We start from the raw sequence: 15,798 nt of genomic DNA, 5'->3' as shown, positions 1-15,798 counted from the left end.
GTAGCTGATATTTCATCGTGGCAAAGCAGTGAAGCGCAACTACAACCCAAAGCACCCAAGATACAGACTGACTTGAATAATCTTTAGCTACCTTGGATGATTATAACAGATATTGTCATCGAATGTAGAGGGAGTCTAAGATGTCTGGCTTTGACATGCCTGCAGCAGAATAGTAGACTGATGAAATGGGTATTGCTTTCTCTCGCTGAATCTGTCACATCCAAAGCAAGGAAGTCGAAGGTACTGATGAAACCGTTCCTGCATCATGATTGTTCTTAGGTCAGTGTAACAAAGTCACCAGAAATCAGGTTTGGCCTACTGTATCTGTATCTAGCTGGAGCCCTTGGCTCATACATGAGCTGTGGATGTCTTGGTCTGGAACAGATTCTACACTGGAGAAGTTGCATGTGCAAAACTGTTCCAGCTCGTCTGATTGTTAGGCTGGTCCTCAGTTAAGCTGAAAGAGCATTAGGTTTACTCGAGGCGTGTGAGCTCTAGGTTACGCTAGCTGACTGTAACCCAAATAAATCTGTTCCAGCAGAAGGTACAAGTGATATACAACTAATTCCTGTTTATTGCATGGATTTCCAGGAAGAACTAATAAAGAAAATTATTATTGTGGACTCAGACCTGGAGTATATCCTTAAAATATTGATGAGCATGACTTCTCAGCCGCTTTATGCAGCCTGAGGGAATTGAGTCCCTGGTGCGTGCTACATATTTTAACTGTAGTTTTAAATACAGCTTCCTATGTTGTCTAAAAGAAATATGGCAAATGACCCTTTTTGCGGTCGATCTGTGCGTCTATGAAAATTGACAGCCACGTGTTCTTGTTAGATAAAGCACACAGGAACACAGAGAAGAGACTGAAGAATTGCCATAGATTGAAATTTGAGAAGTGGAACAGTGTTTACATATACAGAGACACAAGCACACAGTTGCTCATGGACATGGTCTGTCCTGTACAAGTGTTTTGTAGCTGAAGCGCAGAGAGCACCAGACCAGTTCCAGATGTGCTACTAGTGAGAAGAGAAGGGGAGGAGGGCAATGCCTGTCTCTGCAGAGCAGTGATAAATCCTGCAGAAAAATTTGCAGGGAGAGATATTTAATGTTTCATTCAGTTACATTTCTTTTGAACATGAAGAATAATCCTTCCCTTGTCTGGTTTCATTTGAAGATAAAAAGTAACCAGATTAACAAAACCTGAAGCTACTCAGATTTGAACAGGTGCTTTTCTCAGCCTGATCTGAGCATCAGCCTCAGCTGAAAGTTTCAGCTCAGTGTTCCTTGGAACAACCAAATGAATGGTGGATGTTTCTCAAACAGATGTCAGAGTGTGGGCCAAGTGGAGGTCCTTTGTACACGTATTCAGATGACTATAAGAATACGATGTAAGCAAAACTTAATGCAGATCCTATTTCTATCCAAAAATTTACAGTCATCCCCAAACCCAAATGGGTTTGAAACTTATGTTTTTGAAAAGCCAGTGCTTTTTAAACAATTTTATTTTCACTTATTTTCATGATGTCATCCCCAAAGAAAACTTTGTAAAGAAAACTGTTTTCAACATTGGCAAAATCACATTTTATAGCTCCTCAGTCGTTCTGTGCAGTTTTGATCCAGCATGGTTTACTTGGCCTCTAGGATGGGGCTGCTCGTGACGACTTTTGTTTTTCAAGTAGAAGAGCCCCAAGACTAGAGTTACCAGGTAAGTGGGTTAAGCATAGGCTCCTCATATCCTGCAACTGTATTGTCTTCTACTCTGGCTTTATATGTCTAAGTAAACTTAAGCCATTATGTATTACTTTTTCTCCTGAACTGGCTTTCAACAGGGACCCAACAGGAAGAGGGAGATTAGAGAGATTACCAGAAGAGTAACTGCATATTTTTGCTCATGAATGAAGACTACATTGGACTTTTTTGCTTGCCACAATGCTCTTTTCAGAAGGTTGAGCAGAGTAAATGGGGTATGACAACAAAATGCTGTACAGATTTTAGCCATGTATACCCTGTAGCAAAAAAAAAAAAACAAACCCAAAAAAGTTAGCCTGGCACTTCCCTATTAAAAGCATGTTTAGAAAAGGTAAAAATAAATGATATGCCGAACCCAGCACCTTAAGGGTATGAGAAGAAATGAAGGTACCTGCCTCTTCTACCATTCCACTTCACAACACCTAGTCTGATGTTCAGCAATGCACTGAAAATATGTTGCAACTTGGTATAAAGTTTAAACTTCAGAAATTTGAAAACCAAATATTTTCTTCTTTTCCTGACCCACGTTACTAGAGGCCTTATTTTTGTTTTGTTTAGTTTGAGTGTAAGACCGACCCTTTTGATTAATTTTTGGTCCGCGTGCTTGCACAGTAGCTTTATCTCACAATCCGCTTTTTATTTCATTCTCACATTTTGCGGAGAGTTTTCACCCCCTCCTGCCTGCCAAGGCCAACTTGTGGGCTGCGTTAAACACTGGATTACGGTAGGTATTTCCTGTATTTATGATGGTTTCTGTGCCATAGGCCCCGCAAGGAAACTATGAAAAAAGCCAAAATCAGCCAAAAGTCACACTTCAGCAGTTAAGTAAATGAGAACATGATGGATGGATTTCCAGAAAGAAAAGTGAAACTGTAGGTGTGGTGAGCGTTCACCAGGGATGTAGGTGATGAAATGCCAGTTCTTTTTAGAAAGAGTAAATTTCTATTAGAACCCGTTGGCATATGGATAATGTGTAGTAGCTGCGAGAGAAACATAATCATGTTTTTCCACTGCCTGCCAGTGCCTCCTACTTCTCAGTATATGACGCTTTTAATCTGTCCGTGAAAGTTTCATAAACATCAGCTAGAATTGCTTACAGCTGACAAAATGGCCTAAGTCCAGGGGTGTCATTCAGATACATGTTGTCATTCAGGGTGGTTTTTTAACGCAAAAAAAAGTGTTTAAAATAAAGAACAAATTAGCTGTTACTCAGTTACGTTCACAGTTACCCATAAATTGCCATAGGAAGATTGAAAGATAGTGAAGCAAATTCTCTCCTGATCTGAATTCAGAGAAAGCTTGTCTTCAGGATAGTTGTCTTATGGGGTCTCTGTGCCATAGCTAAAACACAAGGTGAAAATCTGGCATCGGTTTGGCCCTCTCAGAGCCCAGTGCTGTCAACGTTGGAGTATTACTAGTGTCTAAGCAGGCTTAAGTTCAGCTCAGGTGAAACAATGCTATGCACCAGTGCTGATACAGTAGTGTCAGAGGCAGAGAGCTGGCTGTGCCCTTGTCAACACCTCCTTTACTCTGGTGTACTTTGTTTGTTTTTGTACAGTAATTTTCACCCAGAAAAATAAGCATTTAAGATGCCATCAAAGCTAATTCTTGCTTTGCACTCTTAAGGAATTAGGGGCTCCAAATCTCAATCCTAGTCTTTAGTTTCATGCTTTGCAAGTCGTAAGAAACATCCATAGACTAACTACATAGCCGTCCTCAGGAAGGAAGTTCTTCGCAGGGTGAAAACAGGAACATCTCAACTGCATTTGGGTTTTCAGTTCAGCATTTCTCTGTGTAGAGAAACAGCAGTGGCCAAGAAGCGACTTGCAAAGGAGGATCTGAAGTGAAAACTACATGGAGTTTTTCAGGTTGTAATGTGGATGTGAGTGAGGGTGGGTGCCCCTGCTGGATACAGAGGCCTGGTTGTGACCCTTTCTGATAACACCGTCACTCCATTAAGTTTTAGTTCCAAATTTTACAGCTGTATAAAGGCTATGTCGGAACACACAAATAAACACGGGGTCCATTTTGTACATGCAGTAAACATACTGGTTTTATTCCCAAACACAGTACATTTTATCTTCTTTCCTCAGGGGAAAATGCAAATGCAATGTGTGAAAAGATACCTATAAAAATACACACATATATGTCTTGTGTTTGCATATATGTGTGTATTCCTTATGTGTTTATATATCTATGTATATGTACAGTTTAATGAGGAGCAGAAGCATGAGTTTTTGTGGCTTTGTGTTTCATGGCTGAGTTATGCTCAGTCAGAGTGCACAAGCTTCAGCTGAAACTTATCTTGTGGCTGAGGCACTTATAAGGGCTCTCTGAAATATGTTCTCTAGCATCTATTACTGTCATTGAAAAACCTACTCTAGTTTTCCTCTCAGTGGGAACATTAATAGGATCTCTTTTTCTAACCAACCACATGCTTTTTTTTCAGAAAACTTGCAGGAATTTAAGTTTGCAACCTTTTTTCCATCTGTCAGAATTTGGTTAAAATTGGTCAATAGGTTCAGAAGCTGCAGCATAAAGCACGGACAGGCACAAACAACAGTCACAGAAACAAAAAAAGGCCACATTTGTTTCTGGTGGACTTTATAGCTCTTTAAGAAATCTTTATTTACTATCTTATAGTTGTGTTTTCCACATATAGTTCTGGTTCTTTACGTACATAAAATATTGTTATATTGCAGACAATTAGGGGCTTTTTTTTCTTCTGTCTGCTATTAGAGTGTCTCTTGCTTAAAAGTACAGAAGAGCAGTATATCGGATTACACCCACACTCCCTAAATCCATAAATCTGGGTTGAAAAGTTCAGCCTGATTAATTTCTGAATACTTTGTCGGAGATTTGTTGAAGCCGGTCCAAGTTTTTAAATTCTTGAACATCAACACATGGAAATATCTTCTCAAGGGCTTAGAAAGAGACCTTAAAACAAAAGCACATTCTGGAATGGGGCAGAAATATTTTGCTTTTTCAGGTCAGGCCAGCTGTATCTCTTCTCTAATCTGAATATTTATGAGCTGGAGGAAAGCTGGCAGTTTTATACCCTCTTACAGATTACTGCCAGTTCCCTGTCATGACAGTAAAACATTCTCACCTTTTTAAGGCTTCTGAAAGGGACTTTCCTACTGGTTTGGTTGGGATAGATCAGTTTGGAAGAGATGAGATTTATTTTTCCCAATCTGAGTAGGCATATATTTTTATATCTCTGAACTAGTGATAGAGTGGTAGTATCAGTAATAGGGACTAATAGGTGCTTCTAGAGGTATGGACCAGCAATATAGGAAATCAAACATCAGATGTCCTCGTACCAGTCAAGAATCCCATGGCCATGCAATGCAAATTGCTGTTCTAGTGCAAACTCACTCTGTCAGTGAAACTCTTGGCCAACTTTGAACAGGTCAATTTTGTGCAAGGAGGATGTATATTGGGTGAAGTCTGTCTGTAGCAGTCCAACAGACACCTCACTGGATGACTCAAATATCATCTGTCTTCATTCAGTCAGAGTAAAACTGGCATAAACTCCAGTTGTTTTGGTTAATTTAAAAGAAATGCAGGTGGTCATGCCTTATTTGTACCAGGTAGGTGTTTCCAGGTGATGCAGCAGTGCACAGCTCAAGCAAGGCCTCTGCTCTGTGCTTTCCAGTCTTCAGTTGTCTCCACTGTCATAATTCTCTATTTAAAAGGTTAATTATTCTGTGTTCTGACTGACTTATTACTTGGGTCAGCATTGGCCGGATTCTTGTGGTCCATGAGTTGGCAAAATTGTGGTCACTGCAAAGCCAGCAGTAGCTTAGCTCCCTGTGACCCAAAGGTAGCAAAATCAGCTTCTGCCACCTTTCCAGATCCCAGCTGGCCCCAAAGACTGTTGGAGTCTCCTAATGAGTTAGAGATGCTTTCTAACATCAGATCATCAGATCATCCTATGCCTTACAGGAAGAAAGGGGTGTTCTTCCATTTCTATTAACATGCCTGGTAAAGAAGGGTTTGCCAAGCAAAGTGGTGAAAAGCAGATACAGGGGTCCAGAAAGCATGCTCTCCCACCAAAAGAAGCTCCTAGGTAGCTGTTAAGCTGGATCCTTCCAGGTGATAGCACCATGACTGAGAGCTATGTATACAGGCTACTCTGTCAAGATTTCTGTAACAAGACTCAAATCTGGCATACCTTGCAGTCAGCGCCAATAGGTTTTTTGCATTCCTCGCAGGTGTTGGAATAAAGGTTTTCGTAGCATTTCACGCAGTAGGGGCTGTCCTCCCTCAAGATGTACTTCTTGCCAAACAGGGACTCCTTGCAGTAGTGGCAGTCAAAGCGTTCAGTCATGGTGGTGTCTGGGGTCCAACTATCCTGTTGCAAAGACAGAAATAGGCACTGGTCAGACTGAGCTACACGTGACCCAATCCCCCAAGAAAGGTTTACCAATTCCGGTTTATCACATTGTACCTCAATTTTAATTCAACTTTCAGTCAGATAAATGAACACAATAGGAAGAAACCGCACCATAAATTTTGCAGTACTGGGTAATAACAATAACACATCTACTTCAGCTTTCCACTGAACCATCTTTGACCAGAGCCAGTGTTAGAGATGAGAGAGAGGAATAAAACCCAAGTTTGTAAATTTGTGAATGGGATTTGACCAACAGGTCCAAAGCAAGAAGCTATCTCTGTAGGGGATGGAGGGAGCCAAGTACATTAAGAGGATGAGCCAGCTAATCTTCAGAAGGAGCAACATCTTCTCCATAAGGCAAGACAAAGGTTTGCATTGCTGGTAGACTTTAGTCATGCACAGGCTATTGGACACCACTGTTCCGTGCTTCTGCTCCTTCCTTCCCTACACTCTGGCGGTCATTGCCTTGCAGTGAGACACCAACCCTCCTTCTCTGCTCATGCATGGGACTATGGGCACAGTTAACAGCAGGAGATGTGTGGTCAGTGATTGTATATCTGATTCTCCTCTGATGCAGCTGAATGACTTCTTCAACAGCTGTAGCGTACGGGGACTCAAATGGGAGCTAGCTGCCCTGGTTCAGACAAATGTCAAACAATGATTGCAGAAGGGGACAAGCAAGTAGAAGAAACTGCAAATGAGGTACCAGCTTGTCTGAATTAGGGACAACTGCTGTTTGCTCCTCAGGTCTTGTTATGTCTCCAGCGTTTTCTGGATGCACACAGAATCAACGATGACACAAATGCCTTTGATTACTTGCATGAATGTTCATTATTGGCTGGGACAATTTATTTGGGGTTTCATTGGGTTCCTCAGCTTCTTTCTTAACCTGAGGCTTGCAGTGTGTGTGGCACCTGAAATGTGTTTGGAGGTTACAGCCGGAGCAGGGCATAGCTGCCTGCTTAGGAAGGGGAATTTCCCAGGCAGAAAGCACATTCCACCTGGACTGCACAATCTTCACTGCCTGCCAGGCCTCATCTCCTCTTTAAGCCACATTTGATCTATAAAACCTTAAATGTTTTGGGTACTAATGGCTTAAGTGGCTACCTCTGTCTTTCACACACAGGTGACATTTACAGCTGCAGTCCTTTCGCCAACTTCAGCTCTCAGTTTTAAACAAAACGTTGTTACTTGCTTAGTGTTCTTGGCACAAGGTTGCTCAATTCTGGAGTCTGTCCTCTCCTTCTGGCAGTGGGAGTCACCCTTAGGGCATTCTGAAATCCTGAGTTCTCCTCCAGGATTTCAGTTATTATTATCTTTTATTCCCCATAGCTGGGGTTTGATTAAGGTTTTAGGGCAGTCTGAATGGGCAAAGTTTGTTTTGAAGTCAGGAAAGCTTTTTATTTTTTTAAATGCTTGGTCAACTGCTGAATTGTGTGGTGACCAGTGCAGACTAAGGGGTGAGCACTTTTATATGTGTGAAGTATGTAATTGATGGCTCAGCTGCTCAGAAGTCTTTTGAACTCCAAGTAACTACTAAAGCAGGAAGAGAGACAAACAATGAAACCCCAAAGTGTGCTTGGAATTAAAATCCTGACAGCTGGTCGTCCGTGCTACTGACAGCCCAGAAGGAGTACCAGTCCAACTGCTCTGACCCTACAGCTGCTCTAGGAACTAATTAACTTTCTTATCCCAAAGGCGAGCTAGGAGTATGTTAGGTGCTCTTCACCCTTAAGGAGTAGAGAGGATCACAGGGACTGCTAACAAAAAGACGGAAAGTAAGGAGACTTATGCTGGAGAGAGAAGTGCAATGACTACCCAAGGTTCCCCTCCAGCCCGTCCCCAGCAGCAGTGGCTAGCAATCAGCGTGTAAGGGAAGAGAACAAGGTCGGTACAGAGCGACCTTTCCGTAATAACTGCTTCCAGCAAGTTACTCTCTTCTTGAAGCAGTCGCAGTCTTCATCACAACATTTAAAAGGTGATGGTGGATTTATTTTCCCCTCCTTTTTGAGCCTGTTTACACCCCCAGCTGACATAACACATTTGTACTTCCCCATTAAAAAACTCGAGAGGACTTAATTTCCTTCAGGGAGTAATTTCAGCAAAATCAATGGAGTCAGAGCAGTATAAACTGGTGTGTGTATGTATGACTGAATCTGAGAGGAGTGATAGTTTTGTCCAAACAGTCTGTATTTAGGGCAGAAATTTGTACTTTTTACCAGACTTTATTAGATTTTATTTCCAAATGATAGGATTTGGTGCACAGTTAATTTGCATTATTACTAAGTTAAAGTGTGAGCAGAAACCATTTATGAACTTGCATTTTTCACCTTTCTTCAGAATTAGTTCTTTCTAGCCCTGAATTAGAAGTAGATGTGTGAAACTGAAGAGTGAAAAAATTTCTCTGCAGTCAAGCTGTGTAAAAGTGAAAAACATAAAGTGTGATTCCCCTACAGGTTTATATCATTTCTGTCCTTCACCCAAAGCTGCTAAATGTAAAATATGGAAGTGCTTTGTGATTGGAAGAAGGTCTCAGAGGTGAGTGTTCCCGTCTCTTGATCACAGGAGGTTTCTTCTTGAGTGCTGTATTATTTTCTGGGTGCTTTTCACAGGAGCAGATGCAAACATTATTTAATAGAATAGTCACTGCCACTGTTTTAGGAAATACCTGGGCATTTTCCTCCCTATCCTGAAAGGGATCTAGTTTTGTTAAATGTGCTTTAAGATTGTCACAGCGGATTGCCCCTCTTGCCCTGAGCAGGGAGAGGTAGACCTGGTTTCTATGTCCCAAACAGATTTAGGGGTGAACTCTGCTCTGTGAAGACACTGAAGGGGCAGCTCTGGATGGGTTCAAAGCACAACTCCAGAGATCTGAGAAATTAAAAGACAAGAAAGGAAAGTTTCCAAGATATGGATTTTGGGTTTAGTTGTATTAATCTCTTAATGGATCTGGCACTAATTTCAGATCCAATATCTCTTAAAGTTAGGAATTCAGGTTCATGTGGTTTCATTCAGAAAGCTGCAATTCAGGGTGAAGCATCCCAGATTCCAGGCTGTTTAGATCTGGGCCTTGGATTGGATCTCACGATCTACTCTGTGATGTCCTGAGGATATTTGACAGTTTTTTTCTTCTCTGGAGAAAAGAAATTAAATGCAAAGTAATCACAGGACCCATCTACTTAAGAATTAGCAGGAATGTCAAACAAATAATTTCATTGTTGTCTTACAAATAAGAAACGCGAAATCATACTGAACAATGTTTTTGCCTGTCACTTGATGTACACGGTCCTCTACATCACCAGTCTGTCAGTTCCTGTCATATACAAAAATCATGCTTAGCTTAGCGCAGGTTTTATGCACTGCTTTGGGCTGTAAGAAAAAAGACCAAAAGACTTTTACAGTTGTGGATGGACAAAAATTGCAATTCAACCTCCTTGCCATTGATCTATTTCTTCCTCTTGTGTTTGATACTTATTGACTGTAAAGCTTTGTGGGCCAGAAACTCATGTTTATTTTACCTCTTTGCAGTACAACAAGGTCTTCAGATTTTATCGCGGTAGTCATTTTATACTTATGCTTTTTCAGATTGCTCTCAATATTATCATGAAGGAGAAATTGATTCTTCTGCCATACAGTCTCCCTCCTACAACATTAGACATAACAAGTACATCTCCAAAAGGAAAAGAGCTTTCCACTGCATACCCAGAAGAGAAGTTGCAGCGTATGCCAAATGTTAGCACTACCCACGTTGTGTCTTCCAGGAAGTAAGAACTGGCATGAAAATTACCAGAAAGTTAGTAGGATGACTTAAAAACTATGCTTCTATCCTCTTCTTCCCCCGTTTTCTGAGTCTTATTCTACTAGGAATAATTGACGAAGTTATCATATTACCTCATAAAAATTAGGGCTCATAATGTCATAAAGAAATTCCCTGGTGTTCCCCCGTCCTATGACACTGTTGACTACTGGAAAAGGGGACAAGCTGCCCCAGACCTTGCCTGCTTTTTCAACTATATCTGCAAGCCTAATAAGAGATGCTTTGTGCATCTCTTATTTCAACCCGTCTTAGGGAGTGTTGAACACTGGGAGGTGCAGATGCACACACACGAGAGAGAAAGAAGCCAAGGGAAACTGTCTGAGAAATGTAGGAGTTGTTTAGGTTATTCACTGAAGTGAAGCTCTGATCTCTTGTTGTAACAGTATCTGGAGACACAGAATTAAGTCCCTGTAGAAGCTGAAGGGGGACGTGCTATTGACCTCAGTTAGGTCAATAAGGCTGGGGCTCTACCTGTGCCCCTGGAGCAGGATGTTCTGTTAACCGCCTGTGCAGGAAATAAAAGGTCTTCGAAGACACCCATCTTCCTCCAAGATGTACACACATTTCTCCCACCTGACTTTTTTTCCAAAAGAACTATGCACACAGAGAATTTTCTGTTTATTTTTGTTCCCCTGAGAAAGGAAGATTTGTGTCTGGCAACTCTAGTGACATAAGCCATGCAGGTCTAGAGCATTTGGAAACAATTTATGTTAGTGTTCCAAAGGCTAAAATGCAAAGATTTATGATAACCTTTGCAACTATGAACTAGCAGTTCAAACTATGCTGGTCTTTCTGGCAAGAGGAGATTATTTCCCTGTAACTTAGCAGCAATTGCCACATTCGTTATCTATCATCTCGTTGCAGCAACTGCAAGCCACTCTTTTAAGAGCTAATCATTTTCCCAAACCAGGCCATAATGCCGTGCAAGTGGTGAGGGGGAGAAAGCTAATTTTATTTCTTTTAAATTTACTTTAGGAAAAGCAGAAACAACCATTGGCCAGTAGAACCGACAAAAAGAAAAAAGAAGTAACATACCATCAGAGTCCACCTGAACTTCGGAAGTTCCTGGAGTAGATGTGCAAGTAGATGTGCACCACACACACCCAAAGCATACACCCTGTGTGTTTAGATTTACTAAAACACATTAAGAGGCAGTAGCCCGCTTTCTTTGTCTGGGCATGTATAGCTTATATTTTTCTTCATGGGATGAGTGCCCACAGATACCATGACAGAGCAGAGGGAAAGCAAAGGGAGCCTGAGTGCTTGGAGGTCTAGCTGACCGTAAGGCAGGTGTTGCTTGGATCCCTGACCCTCCAGCAGTGGGCTCCTGGCCATGGGGAGCCAAGCCAGCTGATGCAGAACAGCCAATTCTCCCTCCAAGGGCCACGGAAGGACATTTGCTTCCTTACGCTAAAGATGGCCAATGCAAAAGCTAACCAGGTGCTGAGAGGTAGGCGATGCACAGTTCACCCTGCAGGAGCTTCAGCCAACCATGCTTCTTCTTCCATAGGCCCTCTGTCCCTGACAGTGGCTACTGGGTTACTGCTGCGTGAAGGTGCATTTCTTGATTAAAGAGAAGAAAAGGAAAATAATTTTGCAAGGTTACTGAGACACTGAAGCTTATTACTGTGACTGTTGTTCATAACATCATCTTTGTGTAGGTCCTTAAAAAGAGGAGTCACGATTACTGTAGGGAACAAGTTGCTGCGTATCCCTGTATCCCATGATCTGGGGGTTTATGCTAAGCTTGTAAATAAGACAAGGATGCTTAGGCAGATGTGGTTGTCTAAGCTGTAATCTTTTAAGCTGAGAAGAAAGTGGAAGCCTTTTTCTCTTGCTGCTGTCATGGAAGAACAATCCTGTAGTAAGCCCGTCAAAAGAATTCGGCACCCTGTCTTCAAGAAATCAAAGCCTTATAACATAATATGTCATTGTTATCTCAGAACAGCCCTGTTAACGAGCCCAGACTGCTTTGCCAGTGTCGGCATTAAGGTTATGATGTTAGAAGTATCTAATTACAGAGGTGTTCATTGCTGCTTCTGAAGGTTTTAGGCACAGAGTAAATATTCACAAGTCTCCTAGAAGTTCCCCAACAAAAGCCAGGAAAGTTTGGTTTGATATTTGAACATAATATTACTAATAGAAAACAATAAAAATCAAACCCAAGTAAAGAAACCTCTTCCTAAATATCCTACTCAGGCCTTTCTATATACATGCTAAATATTAAAAGCTATTAAAAATGTTTAATTTTTAATGGAATTTTTAAAGTGACGTTAAAACATTCTTCAGAATCACAGTTTTTCCAGCAACTCAGCTTCCTTGTACATGGCTGAGTTATTTTGCCTATGGTATAACATTCCAATGTCTCTTTTTAAATACTTTAGAGCAATTTTCTGAGCAGACAGACTGCATTAACGTGTGCAGATAACCAAAGCATACCTGGTTCCTGTCTGGATTGCACAGTCAGCCTATCATGAATTGGAAAGTGGATAGCCTGCTTTTTAAAATTGTTTTCCTTAACATAATAGTAATAATAATTAAAAAACCCCAGAAAATGTTTCTCCTGTGGTAAGGTTCCTCATGTGCCTGGCTAAAGTAATCCCAGTTATAGCAGTGGAGAGGGAACACTCCAGTTGTGGTTTCTGTGTGGTTTGTTGTGTTTGGCAATCAATAAGGATCTGCTCCAGTTTAGAGCCACTCCAGTGGTGGTAGAGCAAGCACCAGCGGTAGTAACGACAGAGGCCACAGAAGAACTGAGCGCTGACACTTTGAAAGTGTACCCCACTATATTTACACTATGATTAGCTGAGGTTGATATTGAAATGACTGGAGGATGTACGGTCTTACCAACATTCCTGAATACATTTCAATTACAAAAGGATCCTATTGCAATAACATGGAGCATGACTCTTAAACCTACCATAGCAAGGAAGAGCACAGTTCAAGCAGAAAGGCTTGCTCTATTTTCTGTTTTAAAGCCTTTTGAAACTGCTGTCTTCCTCCTTTCTCTTGCAGAATAAGCAAAGGCTTACTCAAAGAGAAAAATCAAATACTTGGTATTACTTAAGCATAGAAATTCAGATTTCTAATAAAAGCATTTAAGTGGATAACAGAAAATGACAGAGGAGGAAAATAGTAGAAGATTAATAAAACCAATTGTTATCTCTGGCCCTACCCTACGGAAATAATGTATAAGCTAAATGATTGCAGACACTAAACTCCAATGGAGGCTTGTTTTGCCAGAAGAAAATTGCTTTCTCTTATTGACAGGAACACTGGTAATCCCAGAGAAATTAGACCCTAAAATAAAAACAACCAGAAAATACCACGTGCAACAATGCAATGACATTTCTGAATTCTCCTATATTTTTGAAATCCTGCATAATACAACCCAGGGCACAAAACCAGAACAATGTCCCAGATATTCTGTTTCCTTCTTTCTAGAAAGAAGCAAAACTGGGAGGACCCTGTGAAGGAAGAATGCTTTGTTATTTGTCCTGGCATCTAGCAGAACAGCTCTGGGTCTCTCTGTGTGGTTCTGTTTACAGAGGCAAGACCACAAAGCCCCTTTCTGTCTAAGATAATTGGCATGTGTGGTGATTTGGAGGATCAGTTAATGTACGTCTTTCAGCTACCGTATAAAACTACTGCAGCAGTGAATGCCTCGGGGCTGTGAGGCATCCATACTTCTCCGCTCAGCTGCTGTGCCGTTTGCTTTCCAAAACATGGCAAAGGAGGCTATGTAAACCTTAGAGGTACCCATTCAGCTGGGCATATCTTAGCAAAATAGATTGATCACACCTGGGTGAAACCAGTTGGTTTCAATTTGTTTGCTGGGGTTTGGTGCTTGAGACTGGACATGGAGAGCAAAGAGATCAGCTGCTAATGATAAGTCAGAGTACCTGTGGTGCATGAGAGACGCAGGGGCAAGCACAGAAAGATACAGAGATCCTGGGGACATGGACATAGGCAGTCTCTTTGTGGGTGAGATATTTTCTAACTGAAGAAGGAAGATGTTGGGTCTACCATGAAGAGGTGCATGGCATAGTATGGAGGAGGAGGAATTAATCAGAGGTGGGGTTCTGGTCGTTGAAGATACTTTTGGTCTAAATCTCAAGAATGCTTCAGAGCAATGACAAAACAGGGGTAGGGAAATGCTTACAGAGATTTTACAGTTTTATGCAATCCGCTACTTTTATGATGCAAGATGAAATAAAGAGTAGTGGGTTTTGAGCCCTTGTGCCTGTGCTTGCCAAGGGTCTAGAACTACTTCCCACCACCAAAAGTGCAACCTTAGGGCGTGCTCTGCTGTGGTTGATTTGCAAGTTGAAAATTTGCTATGAAAGGGAGAGGTGAATATTCTTATATCAGTGTTACGCTTACCTACATTCCTCTTACAGCGTATTGCTATATGTACAGTGGGCAATTAGCATCCTCGTTAATATTATCCAATTTAATACAGATGGGTATGTGAAAAGGAACAAAATGAGGACTGTAACTTTTTCACCTGGCATGAGTGCTATGGTGTTCAGCCTTAAAAGAAGCCTCTAGTGGTTTTTAATCAAACTGTCTCTCTATATATAACTAATTTGTATTGTTGAAATGTTAATGCTTCAGTGGCTGTCAGTGTATCCAAGATTTATTTCCATGAAACCTGTCATTACCCTGCCATTTCACACTCTCACTTGGGGTGAATCTGCATCACAAATAACTGTGCATATGTAAATGAAACATTAAAATTACACAATTAGAATTAATTAGTCTAAAAACGCAAATTATGAGATCCCCAATCTCTGAAGCAGTACCCAAGTGAGGGAAGGTACCTGCCTACAACGCTACACCATCCAGAGTTTCTCTGAAGATGCTCAGGACGAATTTATCCATCAGAGAAGCATGAACGAGCCTCAGACCTGCTTGTAACTAGTCTGTGGGGACCTTAAAAGAGTGGCAGTGTGCTGGCCAGCAGCAACAGGCACTATTTCAGCTTTCAGCCTGATTTTCATGGAGAAGAAGCCATTTCCTCTGGGTGATGGTGTTAACGTTTATCTGACCCTCCCTTAATTCTGAATGTCCCAACCCCTGTGAGGCAAGGCAAGAAAGGAGGTGAGGACAACAGCAGGTAAGACTTGGCTCTTGGGCTCAGGGCTCAATGCCCTGGACAACTGAGCCAGGAATCATTCATGTGAATATAGGTCTTTACAGCCCTCCTCATCCCTTTCTTTTGAGGTGAAAGCTTGAATTTGCAGTGCACTGCAGCAGAAACTCTTGCCAGCAGGAGCTGTACTTTGTCACCACGCTTTTTGGCTTTTTTGGCTCCTGATGTTTATTTAAGCCATGATGGGATCCTGTAGGACTGTGTTGTGTGCGATTGAAGGAGTTGTCTAATTTTTTTTTCTGATGCAAAGTGTGCCACCTGGGAATCCTGATATCTGTCTGTATGGATAGGAGAGATGTGATTTCAGGGAAAGGGCTTTGCTAGACTTCCTTAAGAAACTGTGTAATCATAGGTAGGAAACAGGGCCTTACCTGTATCCTAGTACTTTAGCTGGGAATCACCATTACGTGCTTTTCATGGCAGGAGTTTGCATATATAAACAATGTCTGACACAGCATAGAAACTATTGTGTGATAACAGTGATCTCACAAAAATTAGTAATATTTTTCTATAAAACCCAACCACCTGGAAGTGACTACTTGGTGTTCACATGTGTAGCCCTGCTGATTCCCTTGGGAGCACATTCAGCAGAATGGTGGGCCAAAAAATAAGTATATTCTACCCCAGAACTTCTGCCATCTTGGGATCCTCTAAGGTTTCTCAAAAGACCTCAAG

The 15,798-nt window shown here is 41.4% G+C and overlaps 1 protein-coding gene across 2 annotated transcripts in view; it reads right to left on the bottom strand.

The window, feature by feature from the left end:
* FHL2 (four and a half LIM domains 2) overlaps positions 1 to 15,798 on the bottom strand; it is a 43,883-nt gene that overhangs the window by 9,726 nt on the left and 18,359 nt on the right. For both annotated transcript variants that reach the window (XM_075092318.1, XM_075092310.1), the window contains exon 2: positions 5,930 to 6,109. In XM_075092318.1, the coding sequence (XP_074948419.1) occupies positions 5,930 to 6,085 (156 nt within the window). In that variant the 5' untranslated portion in view covers positions 6,086 to 6,109. The remainder of the gene's footprint in view (positions 1 to 5,929; positions 6,110 to 15,798) is intronic.

Source organism: Phalacrocorax aristotelis, chromosome 1 (genome assembly GCF_949628215.1).
Source record: "Phalacrocorax aristotelis chromosome 1, bGulAri2.1, whole genome shotgun sequence".
Taxonomy (NCBI): Eukaryota; Metazoa; Chordata; class Aves; order Suliformes; family Phalacrocoracidae; genus Phalacrocorax; species Phalacrocorax aristotelis.
The sequence above is the reverse complement of the archived record's forward strand: the minus strand, read 5'-3'. Positions and strand labels throughout refer to the sequence as shown.